The sequence below is a fragment of the Carassius carassius genome, chromosome 39 (genome assembly GCF_963082965.1).
Source record: "Carassius carassius chromosome 39, fCarCar2.1, whole genome shotgun sequence".
Lineage (NCBI taxonomy): Eukaryota > Metazoa > Chordata > Actinopteri > Cypriniformes > Cyprinidae > Carassius > Carassius carassius.
The window spans coordinates 28,126,654-28,141,217 of record NC_081793.1 but is presented as its reverse complement, the minus strand read 5'-3'; the positions used below and the strand labels follow the sequence as shown (position 1 = coordinate 28,141,217).

Below are 14,564 nucleotides of genomic sequence, written 5' to 3'. Positions count from 1 at the left end.
ACGTGATGACGAACTCTTTCTTTGAAGTGGTTTGTTGGAATGAACCGTTCGAAAGAATCGATTCGCGGCTTCCCACATTACTCTCAACCGAAACCTCCCGGATGACGCACACTCTTCCATCCGCCAATCGAGGAGCGAGTGCCGGCGCGCCCGTGAATGCGATTGGTTGGCACAAACGTCATTCGTCCTGATTGGCTCCGCCCATTGCCTTTGTCGCGAGTTCTTCCCAAGTTACGCAATACATTCTCATGCCCTAAAAAGGAAACTTGATCCCACTGTTCTGAATGAGGAATTCTGAGTGCCAGAGGGCACCGACGCGGTATAAATGTTGCTCAGCATTCGTTTGAAGCCTTCATGCCATATTTTCACTTTTATTTGCAACAAGACCAGTGAAACAACAAGGAAACAATTCAATAGAATTAATTTACAATGTGCACGGTTTCATGATATGTATCCACTGATGAATCTGATAAAACAGTATAACATTATATAGGCCTATATATTTTGCTTTCTCTGTATTTTGCTTATGTCATGGCATTATTCTGCCAGCTACTGCTTCAACGTTTTAACATGAATTAAACCTTACTGAAACTTGTGTTAAAACTCAAAAAACTCAAACACATGAATGCACATGATGAGCTCAGTGGATGAAGACAGATGTTGCATCATGATGAAACTGTTGTTCATTTTGATCATGTTGCACATCCGATGTTCATATCATAATCATAAGAGCAGGTTCAGTCTTCAGCTGCTCTGATCGAACTGAAACCAAAGTAACAATGACTCATGCTGTTTCAACCCCACAAACTCTCAAACAGCCCAAGAATTTGCCCAGAGACCCTCAACAGGCTGCATGACCGAATATGGAAGAGTCTGAAAAGAAAGAATCAAGGAAGTCAGCTCAGAGTAAACACAAGCGTGCATGAGTGTGTGTGTGTGTGTGTGTGTGTGTGTGTGTGTTCATGCTGCTCACCTCAATGTTAAACATGTTTGTTCTGACCTATAAAGTGACACAGTAATGATGGTGATGTTGTTGATTTATGTATTTATTTATTTATTTGCAGCAACCCAAGCAGTCAAATTCCTTGTAAGTGTAACTTTGCCAATAAAAACTTCCGTTATGTCATATGGTTCCATTATTAGACTTTATATCACACATTCTGTTATTTCCACACAGTTTAGTATCCTTTTGTATATTTAGCATTGGTCAGTGATGTCATGTGTGTGAGGATGCAGTGTTGACAGTCTCAGTGTCGGTCTCCCATCTAGTGGCTGAATAACAAACTTCAGCTGCTCTCAGAAAAATAGGTTCAAAGCTGTCACCTCAAGTACAAAAGCTAAAATGTACATCTTTGCTTCCATTTAAAGAAAGGATTTTAATTAGAGAATTTACTGTGGTGGATATGAAATTGAGCAAGAAATAATAATAGTTTAATAATAAAAGTTTTGATTAATTTGATCTTTTTGCGTATTAAAGAAACCGAACAGTACATCCTCAAAGAGCAGAGAGAAACTTGGGAGCACATTGTAATTAATAACATTAGAAACTCAATCCAAAATATCTGTAACTTCCAATCCCAGAAGATATTAATATCAGATTAAAAAAGAACAACTTGTATCTCTGATTTAAACCTTCTCAGAAACACTTTAGCAGGGTGAAATCTGTGTAACAATTTGAATGAGATTTCTCTGACCTTGTTAGTTATTATGTATTTAAAATGCAAAATCCCAATCAATATGATCGACTGAATTCTTCTAATAAGACACAACAAATATGGAGTTGTTGCAAGCTCCTTAAAGTGCTCCTTTACCTCTTTTAGGAATTGCATCCCTGGCAATAGAAAATTATTTGGAAGTTATTGGAAAATCAAATGTACATTATATTCGTTATAACTTAAAACAAGACCTAACGGTGCAGTGGCATTGTTTGTATGAGTGAGGTCAGTGCTTTAAACTCCATCTGTGATTCAGTCTGACCTTTGACCCGATGACTTCATCCTGTGGGTAAAGCAGCTTTTCCACTCGGCCCTGCTCTGAAATTAGACACACAGCTGTTACGATGATCCGGACTTAGTCATACTGATATTTGACACACATTTGACCTCATTGTTTTACTATGATAGTGTATAATAGCATTGATAGTACGTGTGTGAATCTGGGTGAATTGCAGTGATTTTATGGTCAAATTATGCATTTTAGAAGTTTGTTTTGACCCTTAATATTACTCAAGGAGATTAAATATGCAGAAACATGTGACGTGCTCATCATAACACAAACAAAAATCTTATCAAATCATCTTATGTACAATTTATTTAGTATTAGGAAATACATTTTTATATATATGCATACACACATATTATACAAACACTTATTTTACACAACATTTACTCAGAATGTACACAGAACTTGTTTACTGGCCTAATAATTGTCTTTTTTCATTGATAGTTACACAGCAATATAAAATAATAAAAACAAAGGAAAACAAAGTGGCACTATTTGAATACCGATGCAAAACAATAGTTTCACAAACTTTTTCCACACAGAGAGAGAGTCCTTTGAGCTGCGGTTATATCTTGGCTTTAGAATGGAACGTAAGAATGATTCATGAGTAACTGAGTTTGAGCACGACTCGTCTGCAGTCGTCGGTTCATGTTCTTTATATGGTGGATGAGGGCAGGTGAGCTCCTGTTCTCAGCTGAGTGACAGCAGGCCGGTTTTCTCCAGGATCCAGTTGTAATAGTTGCTGACTTTAGTATAAACTCCTGGACGGGACTGTCTGGAACATCCCTCTCCCCAACTCACCACACCGAACAGAAACACACGGTCACGCACACGACACACCAGCGGCCCGCCGGAGTCACCCTGAAACACCCAGAAGAACAGATGCATTAACCTGACACTTTTCATGCTTCTCAGTGATAATACTGTGCAATCATTTTACATGCAGCCTGTAAAAAAAAATCGGTAAAATTAGGGAACAATTATTGAATTTATTAAATTCTTTATGGTAAGTGGTTGCAATCAATTTATTTTAGCTACATTTAAATAACAAATTTAGCTGAAAGTTAATCAGATAAATTAGTTTATTTAAATATAGCTAAAATAAATTGATTGCAACCATTTACCATAATTTTTTTAAATAAATTCCCAATGAATAATTTTTTCAGTGTATTGTATTAATAGTAAGTAATTTGCTGTATTTTTTAATTATTATTATTATTTATTTATTTATTTATTTTTACCAGTGTTTTACCTGTATTTAATAAAAAATAAAAAAATTAATGGATAATGCCCTGGAAGAAAGTTACTGGTAAAATGTCCTGTTTTTGTGTGTGTGCAAATATAAATAGAGTATGTGTGTGATTAAAAAAAAAAAAAAAACCTTAAATGTAACAAAAAACAACAACAAATCTAAAAATAGTAAATTTATAAAAAATATCAATCAATCAATCAATAGACAGACAGATAGATTAAATGGTTTAATAACAATGAAAGCCAATAAAAACCAATTTAATTTCTACATTAAATAATTTAGTTAAGTTGGAAAGTTGGGAGTTGGAACACATAAGTATATGTTACTTTGGAACCGTTTGTTATTTTTACATTCGTTAAGTAAATATCAAAGTTATGATCCCGTATTTCCCATCATGCACTGGGGCATGAATAATTAAAAATGTAAAAGTTTTCACTGTTTTCGAGTTGTATTTACACTGTTTTATGGATGTTAGGTTTAGTAACATACTGTTTTGTGACATCTGAAGTTTATTTTCTACTCAAAATGACCCATTCATACTCAAACACTATTCACATGTGTGAAATTTACTTACAAATATCTGTGCAAAAACTTAAAATTTGAGTAAATTCACCTTCTTGTTTGTTTTTTCGGGGTTGCAGATCCGAAATAATAAAAAAGCTGTAAACTGTCAATGAGTAGGGATGACAAATTGTGTTTGTATGAGCTTATATAACATGTACACAATTAAATGTACAACCCGAATTCCGGAAAAGTTGGGACGTTTTTTAAATTTTAATAAAATGAAAACTAAAAGACTTTCAAATCACATGAGCCAATATTTTATTCACAATAGAACATAGATAACATAGCAAATGTTTAAACTGAGAAAGTTTACAATTTTATGCACAAAATGAGCTCATTTCAATTTTGATTTCTGCTACAGGTCTCGAAATAGTTGGGACGGGGCATGTTTACCATGGTGTAGCATCTGCTTTTCTTTTCAAAACAGTTTGAAGACGTCTGGGCATTGAGGCTATGAGTTGCTGGAGTTTTGCTGTTGGAATTTGGTCCCATTCTTGCCTTATATACATTTCCAGCTGCTGAAGAGTTCGTGGTCGTCTTTGACGTATTTTTCGTTTAATGATGCGCCAAATGTTCTCTATAGGTGAAAGATCTGGACTGCAGGCAGGCCAGGTTAGCACCCGGACTCTTCTACGACGAAGCCATGCTGTTGTTATAGCTGCAGTATGTGGTTTTGCATTGTCCTGCTGAAATAAACAAGGCCTTCCCTGAAATAGACGTTGTTTGGAGGGAAGCATATGTTGCTCTAAAACCTTTATATACCTTTCAGCATTCACAGAGCCTTCCAAAACATGCAAGCTGCCCATACCGTATGCACTTATGCACCCCCATACCATCAGAGATGCTGGCTTTTGAACTGAACGCTGATAACATGCTGGAAGGTCTCCCTCCTCTTTAGCCCGGAGGACACGGCGTCCGTGATTTCCAACAAGAATGTCAAATTTGGACTCGTCTGACCATAAAACACTATTCCACTTTGAAATAGTCCATTTTAAATGAGCCTTGGCCCACAGGACACGACGGCGCTTCTGGACCAAGTTCACATATGGCTTCCTTTTTGCATGATAGAGCTTTAGTTGGCATCTGCTGATGGCACGGCGGATTGTGTTTACCGACAGTGGTTTCTGAAAGTATTCCTGGGCCCATAGTAATGTCATTGACACAATCATGCCGATGAGTGATGCAGTGTTGTCTGAGAGCCCGAAGACCACGGGCATCCAATAAAGGTCTCCGGCCTTGTCCCTTACACACAGAGATTTCTCCAGTTTCTCTGAATCTTTTGATGATGTTATGCACTGTAGATGATGAGATTTGCAAAGCCTTTGCAATTTGACGTTGAGGAACATTGTTTTAAAGTTTTCCACAATTTTTTTACGCAGTCTTTCACAGATTGGAGAGCCTCTGCCCATCTTTACTTCTGAGAGACTCTGCTTCTCTAAGACAAAGCTTTTATAGCTAATCATGTTACAGACCTGATATCAATTAACTTAATTAATCACTAGATGTTCTCCCAGCTGAATCTTTTCAAAACTGCTTGCTTTTTTAGCCATTTGTTGCCCCCGTGCCAACTTTTTTGAGACCTGTAGCAGGCATTAAATTTTAAATGAGCTAATTAAGTGGATAAAAGTGTAAAATTTCTCAGTTTAAACATTTGCTACATTATCTATGTTCTATTGTGAATAAAATATTGGCTCATGTGATTTGAAATTCCTTTAGTTTTCATTTTATTAAAATTTAAAAAACGTCCCAACTTTTCCGGAATTCGGGTTGTAATTTCATGCATTGGGTTTAAGCCTTTATTGCTTTAGAAAAGTAATGAGACACCAAATTGCTGTATAAATGTCAAATTGGAAAACTGGATTGAATAAGGATCAGTGTTGTTAAATAAGTAGTTTCCGGCTCACCTTACACGCGTCCGCGCTCCAGTCAGGACTCCCGGCACACAACATGTTGTCTGTGATCATGCTGCCATAATATTCTTTACTCGAACACACGTCCTGTGACAGCAGGTTGAGCTTTGCTTCTCTGAGATACTGAGAGTAATACCACAACCCTACAACACAAACACACAATGACTGAGCACTTCAATAACACAAACAGAACAAACACACTCTCAACACAAACTCTGCTGATTACCTTCTTGCTCTCTGCCGTATCCAGTGACCTCACAGGACGTCCCAACACTGAGTGACTGATGCACCTCAGGGATGCAGACCGTCTTGACTGAACTGGACTCTTTCGCACAGCGACCGTCAGGACTGCGGATCTTCAACAGCGCTGAACACAGAGCAGTCAATGCGATGTTAAAGATGCATAACCAAACTCATAAAGCCAGAGCATGTGTACTGTTTCAGATTCTGATTTTTTTTTTATTTAAAGTGTATAGTGCTGATGTGTTAGGTGTTTAACTGAGTTAGTTCTCAGTCAGTATTACCGATGTCGTTGTTGTAGTTGCCGTCTGTGTTGTCGAAGTGTTCATGGATGAAGAGCTCCGAGACCCTGAGCTCCTGCTCTCTCTGAGCATCCGTCTCATTGATGGCGTTCTTCCCCACAAATACTGAGAGTTTATGGAGGCTAGTCTTAGTGCTGAAAACAAACAAAAACAGATACATGTGTAAATATATTTCAAAAAACACGTCCATGCATGCTTTTTCCTTCCCATCCATTTCCCATGCTTCTCATTTATTCATAAATTTCATCCAACTGCATTTATCAAGAAGGCCCTAATAAAGGAATACATGTAAATTTAAAGGTTTTTTTTTAACCACCTCATATTTTTTTCCCCTTCACCAGAACCTTTGCAGTTTCTAAAGGGAACACAAACGTTTGCAAATGATTGTAAAAGCTTTGGAATCTAATCTAATCTAATCTCTTTCCATTTTTGTTCGATGTTTTTTCCCCCCCATCACAAAAACATATTTATTTCCTTGCAAAAATATCTGGGGGGAATCTTATATATATATTTTTTTTCATCACCAGACAGTGGCGGATCTAGAAAATTTTGCATGGGGGGGCAAAGGGGTGGCAAGAGGTCTTGGCAGGGTGGCAGGGGTACATGGAATCCCTATATATGAATTGCTTAAAAAAAAACACAAAAACACTTTTAAACTACAGTAGTTTTTGTTTAATCATGCCCTTACACACTAAAACGTTTTTTAATTCACAACACACACACCAGTTATGTTTAGACTACTTAATTCTATTGTATTTGTTATTTCCCCAGTTGTAACCTGGTTTCATTGCTGTGATATCTGAGAGGAATTGGATTTAATAGGACTGCTTAGGCTTAGCTAATCAAATGATCGATCTCCTAACTGGCACTGTTTTGTTTGTTGTAACGTAACAGCCCAAACTAAAATTGGGTATTTTTATTTAAAGTAATTAATTAATTATTAAAGCGATTTAAGGGAATAAAGAAAAAGAAAGGCTTGTTGTATTAGTGAAATAATTGTAACTATTTGCAACTAATATTTTATTTTTAATTTACATAAATGAATCAAGGAAATTATAGCATATTTTCAATTCAAAAAGGCAAAATTTAATAAATAGATAAAAAAAGTTGAACTTTTCTATTGTAAAACAGTCAAATATTAAATTATCTACTTATATTTTACCAGGCATTTGTTAACTTATTTAATAATTTTGACATTGATCAGCTAGACTGCTGAACTTTTAGTCTTCCTAACAACAAACAGAGCGTTGCGTAATGTAGTGCATCAGAGCAGCATCAATAATAATATCAAGTGAATCTCTTATCTGCATCTTAAGTTTATTGCCAATAATAATGACAGGTTTGCGAACGTGAACTCGGTGAGCTCGCGCAAAACACATCTTCAGCACAGCGACTCATTTAAACGCCTCTGATTGGCCGATGTGATCAACAGACATGTCTGTGATTGGCTACAATGCTCAACGTTGCAAAAGCACGTCAAAAGTACCTTTAATGCAAAGGGAAAAATATAAATAAAAATGTAATATGCACTGTTCATGATTAGTTAATCGCGGCCGCTGTAATCTTATTCACATTTGTTTTTCTGATGAATTGTTTGGCTCTGTGAGAAAGACAAGTTAGCAAAATATTCGGGGCTTTACTAAAAACTTTCGGGGCTTAAGCCCCATTAGCCCAGCCCTAGCGCTGCCCCTCAATATTTTATATTTTTTATTAAGCTGTTCTTGTCTTTACTAAAATCAAAATCAGGCTAATCAAAGAGAAGAGTGCTCTTACAAATCACGAGGGAGCGATTTGACCGCTGAACGTAATAGACTCGCTGTTTTTGCTGATGCTGAATCGTCTTTAGCATACAATACATTCATTACAAATTTAACTTTAAGTTAAACGTGTGTTTAAACTACACCTGGGGAAACTCACTTCACCTTCAGAGGATCTGTCCGGGGCAGCTCAGTCTCTGGTTGCAGGGCCACCGCACCGAAGCAGACTCGCTGTGTATGAGCCAGACTGAGCGAACGCCGCTCTGCACGTTTGAATCAGGGACGTAACTAAGTATTTGAGGGGCAGGGGGGAAGGGCGAATACTACATTTAAAATTAAAAATTAAATTGTTCACTTTTGGTAAATGTATTGGACATAGTGGTGGGTTGTTTTTGTAAGTACAGTTTTTGGATCATTAAAGTTAGGGGGGCAGCTGGGGGGGCAAGGCTCTAGAGTGTGGGGGGGGGGGGGGGGCACCTGCCCCCCCTTGCCCCCCTGTAGATCCGCCCATGTCACCAGATCTTTTGCGTTCCCATGAAAAGAAAAAAAAAAAGAAAAAGAAAAAAAACAGTTTTTCTCATAAACCTTTTGCGAGCGAACAGAAAAACGCAAGATTTATCTGTGGAAGGCAACATATAATGCAAAAGCCTGAAATCTAATTTTCCCTATTATTAGCCTACCATCAACCGGAACTTTTGCGTTCCCTTGAGAACGCAAAATCACGGAAAAATTATATTTTTCTTCCCTTTTCATATCTTTTTGCGTTGGCATGCAAAAGCACTCAAAAAAAAAAGGTTTCTCGGGGGAACGCAATTTGTGTTTTACTACTGTAATAGGCTATATATTTTCTTCACATATTGTTATTATTATTATATTTCACAGGGGAACGCATTGACACGTCTGTAGTTTCTTCTCTCTGTCCGGTTGGTTTGTACCGACCCGTCAGGGAAGCAGTGTGCGGCCGTGAGGACCCAGCAGGGCGAGATGAGACTCCCGCCGCAGGTGAACGCTCTCCCGCGTGCGCTCCTGCTGAACACCGCCACCATCCACGGGTGACGCTCCACCGCGCTCAGAGCCCCGCCCACAACCTTCATGTTCCGCTCCTCCCTCTGGCCACACTGCCAGCCTATTGGATGAAGCACAGTTCAGCCTGTCAATCAAACAGCAGATGCTCCACAATGATGCACATCAACCTGCATCTACCGTATTTTCCGGACTATAAGTCGCACTTTTTTTCATAGTTTGGCTGGTCCTGCGACTTATAGTCAGGTGCGACTTATTTATCAAAATTAATTTGACATGAACCAAGAGAAATGAACCAAGAGAAAACATTACCGTCTACAGCCGCCAGAGGGCGCTCTATGCTGCTCAGTGCTCCTGTAGTCTACCACTGAAAACACAGAGCGCCCTCTCGCGGCTGGAGACGGTAATGTTTTCTCTTGGTTCTTGGTTCTAAATAATTGCGACTCCAGTGCGACTTATATATGTTTTTTTCCTCATCATGACGTATTTTTGGACTGATGTGACTTATACTCAGGTGCGATTTATAGTCCGAAAAATACGGTAACATATGTCAGATATTTACAGATATTTCGTAATATTGCATTAACAATAAAAAGGACAGAATCGTACTGTGATCCTTTGCACATCGTGGAATATCGCAGTCCTCTTTCACGATCCTATTCCCAGTCCGTACGTAACACCACGGTTTGCGGCTGTAGTCTGGGTTTCTGTTAAAGTTATAACATGTGCGTGTTATGATGGATGTAACTGACAGGATAAGAGAATAAACAGCACAGAGAGATCGCACTAAGGAGAACCTGAATGACTGAGCTCAGGCTCAGACAGGTGTGCAAGGTGTGTTTGTTTGCTGGAGATGTTCACATCTGAGTTTGAGAATAAGAGGGAACGTCACAAATCCTGGCAAGAACATGTCTGGGTCATATTTCACCCCGGAATGAAAATAAATAAATAAATTTTCATACTGTAAAATATAAACTGTAGCGTGTATGTACATCATGCTGATTCGTGATGTACTATTTTTAATTAATGTTGAATTTAACTAAATTTTTTAGTTTTAATAACTAATGATCGAAAAATGTTATTAAAAACTTTGTTATAAGTTGAATAAAATTAAAATAATTAATAACCGTATAACAGTATTGATTTACAGTAAAATATAAATAAATGTTATTGCGGTACCTAAATGTGCTAAATTGTCAATGCAAAAAAAAAAAAAAAAAATTAATCATCCAAAAAGCTTAATTTGTTAAGCAAACCTTAGTTTTTTAAAATAAAATTCTTATTTTTTTATGATATAAAATTATTATAGATTATTATAGATATTAAATATTATTTATTTATACAGTAATGTTATTAATCAATATTCCAAAATAAATATTTGATTAATAATAACTTAAAAAGTTTAATTTTGTGAAAACATAAATTCAATCTAAATTTTAATTGTAGCTTAATTTGAAAATATAAATTAAATTATAACATAGAAATTGTATTTGTGTGTATGTGTATATATATATATATATATATATCGTGGAATATCGCAGTCCTCTTTCACGATCCTATTCCCAGTCCGTACGTAATATATATATATATATATATATTTTTTTTATTAAATAATCAAATCAATGTTTTCATTTAACTTCCAGGTGAATTATGCCCAACACATGTTCCTGAAATCTTTCGTGAGATCCACTCATAAACTGAGCTCCATAACATCACACCAGCTTTCTTGTTCTATTCATATCCATCCCTTCAGGACAAATGCATGTTGATTTTGTATTTTCCAGCTTTTCAACTGATCGATGGTCTCTAGGGAACTCCTAGTAACAGATTACCGGGCAAGTCTGGGCTCTGCAGTGTCTGTTGGTTCTCATTCTAGTATTTTCAGTCAGTAACTCGCCTGCAGTGGTTGTGTCGTCCCGGGCCAAGATTCTTGGGATAGGCTCCAATTTCCCGCACACTCTCTGGATCCCATTCCAGACATTCCCGCCCACTCTCTGATTTGGACACGGTACCTCTGTAGTGCAGACCCATCCCGTCAAAGCAGGAGACGGATTCATCTGTCACAAAACATCATAAATGAATATGAATGCATGCAAACATCAGTTAAAGATAATAAACACATGTGAGTGATGCGCACCTCTTTCACAGCTGGAGCCGCTGAAGCCATCAGGACAGAAACAGAGCATGTGACGCCCCGACGGAGACAAGACCGACGTCCCTCCATTCAGACACACAAGACCTGATCAGAGGAAACAATCATGATCAACATGAGATCTGATTACAGGGATTACAAAACAGAAGTACTTCATTAGATTATATCACATCTTAAAATACTCATAATCAGACTACAGTTATTTTTTTTTACATGTTTGTCACACAATAGCAATAAATAATCATTTACTCATAATTTGAATGTTCACGGTTCTCTGACATTAAATCCAGAGACCCCCTGCATTTCCTTCATGAACCCCAGTTTGGTAAACCTTGATGTAATGTAATATTTAATGCACTTCATCTTGTTAATAAACAATGAATTGAATATATTTTCTTTCTCTTAGTATTTTTATGCCGGTATGGTAGAAGATTTTCTTATTTAAATCAATGGGATAAACATGTTAGTTCAAAAGTAATCTAAAAGTACTTCGAATCAGTCATTTGGACTACAATTTGCAATTAATCTGCTGGAAAATAAAGACTGCAGACAAAGTTTTTGTACCTGATTTCTCATATAAACCGCTGGGAGAGAGTCTGCGTTGGGCTCTCTGGAGGTCAAAACAAACATATTATAATTTTCTCTGTTCTATAATTAAAAGCATTCTCTAAAAGGAAGCGAGTTAAGTATAAAGCACACTCACACAAACCGTAAGAGCTGCTACAGCTAGAAACAATCTCAGCAGGCAAACCCCAGTCATTTCTGCTTCTTCTCTGAACGATCAAACCTGTAACAAGTGCATTTGATTAACCCTCGATTTGTGTTCAAAAACTGGGTCAGCTTCTGTGCTGAGGGTTAATGTGAACCACTTTCGTTTCTATGCAATTTGCTAAAAATCAGCAGCACTTTGAAAACACAAAACCTCTGATGTAGCTTGATAGAGACTAAAAATACATATGAGAAAGGTAACAGTTCACTTTCTATTTTATAGTGTTATTTTTATTGTGTTCCAGGTCAATTTGACCTACATATAAATAAAAAATATTAAAAACTAACTTAACTTGTATTGAGGTGCAAATAACCGCAGGTATGAAAAGTATATGAAATTATTTGTACTTAGTGTATTTGTATTTTCTCTGTCTTTTTGTTGTCTTTTTTTTCTCAAACCCTTGTTAGGATAAAATGGGTTTCTCTCATTTCTTTTCAGATAAAAACCCAATAACTAACAAACCTTTGAGAGAATTGTAAGTGTGAAGTTCAGCTAAATACAGAAGAGGAGTCTTAATTTTGAGTAAACATTGTGTTTTAAATTTCAAAGGTTCTCATTTATTTCATATTTTAGCCTTTGAAATGTTTCTCTTTACTCTCTGCTTGATTTTTTGGCAAACTGCATTTAAACCAAAATATTACCCCTAAAGCTAACAAAATATGTTCAGCCTTTCCAAAACACAACTTTGCACATTCATTACCTTAAATGAGAAATTCCCACAAAATTTCAAGAATAAATAAATCTATAAATAAATCCGTAATCTGAGTATAGCTTGAAAACAGAGAGTCACACTGAGCCCAGCTCAAGAGGAAAGCACACTCCAGACAAGACTTTAATCCAGATATAACTCGAAACAAACATGACTTTCCTGGAATCAGACCAGGATCAGACAGAACAGTTCCACACCCACAGGATCAGAAATATCACAGATGACATGTTTATCATATCTTTCCTAGACGGCAGTGAGACTGAGATATTCCTCCTGAGAAATCTGACCTGCATCTCCTCGAGAGTTTCAGAAGAGATCTCAACAAAGTCTCAAACTGAGCTTAGATGAACTTTAGGAATCAGTTGCATGCTGTAGGACATTACATATCATCTATCTGCGTGCATCCACAGTGTTTGCAGTCACAGATCAGTCACTATGAATACTGTGCTGCTATCTAGATTCATTTTAAAGCCGTTCACAATCATGCATTAAGTCTTTAATCAGTAGTAAGAGCCTACAGTAACTCACCTGAATGTGTGTTCAGATCAGATCAGATCAGGTCTGGTGTGTGTCGCTCTGCATCCCACTGAAGGCTTTAAACACTCCCTATATACTGTATATATAGAGTCCAGTGTGCTCTGATTGGCTGCAGGAACAGACATGCTTGTATTGGGGGAGTTTATCTGTCTGTGCAGGAAAACACATGTGCTGCTGAACTGAAACTAGATCAGTGAATCACAATAATGATTCAAATGGCTTTGAATTCCTCGATTCCCTCATCCTGGAATTCTCCTTCTTCTGTCAACACTTCTCTTTTAACTTATTCATTTCTAGCGTCTCTAGATTATCATCATGATCAAAACTTTGCTGTTGCAAACAATCTACTCCATGCATTCTGTCGTCCGATTGATAGTTCATACGTTTTTAATAAGTTAGTTGTCTTTTAGTGCAATTGTATAAACGTCCAGCTTCAGTTGCTGCTTCTGGTGTCAGATCTTGAGTGATTTTGATCAAGTAAAGGTGAGAATAAGGTCAATAATATCTCCAGATGAACTCTTACTGGACTGAAGCAGCTCAGCTTTACTTGATTCTCCATCAATCATGTTTCAGAGTCTCAAATCTGATCCTCAGGATCTTTTGAGGAGCGTTTGTTTCCAGAAGCTTTACTTTCACTGTTCCTCAGCGGAGGAATGATCTTCACAAGCCTCCAGAACATCTCACATCTTTATTTCTTCAGCTCTCAATCACTGTGTTGTATGTGCAGATCTTTTCAATCTCATTTAATTAAAACAGATTATCGGAGATATAGAGATTTTTCAGGCTATTATTTAAAAATGTATGCTTTTCAGGGTTGAACTCTCACCCAAAATGATAAAGTATGACCTGTAGTCATAGTCTGAAAGTGTTAATCTCAGTCTGGGTCACTAAGCCTCAGTTCTGGGCAGCAAACGAGCCTCTTCTCCAAAACACCAACACGGACGCCCACCAGAGGAGACACACGTGGGCAAACAGTGAAATCAGTTTCACGCTTCCTCATTCTGAAACATCCAGCTGTGCGCTAACAATACACAATAAACACACACACTTCAGCTTCCAGGCCTTCATTTCCTCTGGATTTAAGAATAATTGATGAGTAATTGCTAGGTGTTGGTCGATAGCTCATCATATTCGGGAATGTTCAGAAATGATTCAGCAGGTTTGACACATTGATTCAGCGTCATCTCAGACTCTGGGCTGATTTTAGGTCACTGATTAAGGCTTTTGAAAACGTGAGGGTTAAAAATGGAGCTCCACGCCCGACTGACTGAGCGGATGCAGAGCAGCGTTAATCATCTCTGATGAACACAAAACAAACAGGAGGTTGGTGCAACTACATCATCTGTTT

The 14,564-nt window shown here is 37.3% G+C and overlaps 1 protein-coding gene across 1 annotated transcript; it reads right to left on the bottom strand.

The window, feature by feature from the left end:
- Positions 1–2,368: 2,368 nt before the first annotated feature.
- On the bottom strand, positions 2,369–13,332 carry plaub (plasminogen activator, urokinase b). The gene is made up of 11 exons (XM_059530291.1): positions 13,208–13,332; positions 11,905–11,988; positions 11,766–11,811; positions 11,187–11,288; positions 10,947–11,106; positions 9,659–9,756; positions 8,966–9,152; positions 6,252–6,403; positions 5,954–6,094; positions 5,722–5,870; positions 2,369–2,862 (listed from the first exon to the last, which is right to left on the bottom strand). Exons 2-11 carry the CDS (start codon positions 11,959–11,961, stop codon positions 2,692–2,694), a joined length of 1,263 nt encoding a protein of 420 aa, XP_059386274.1. The 5' UTR covers positions 11,962–11,988; positions 13,208–13,332; the 3' UTR covers positions 2,369–2,691.
- Between the last annotated feature and the right edge of the window lie 1,232 nt (positions 13,333–14,564).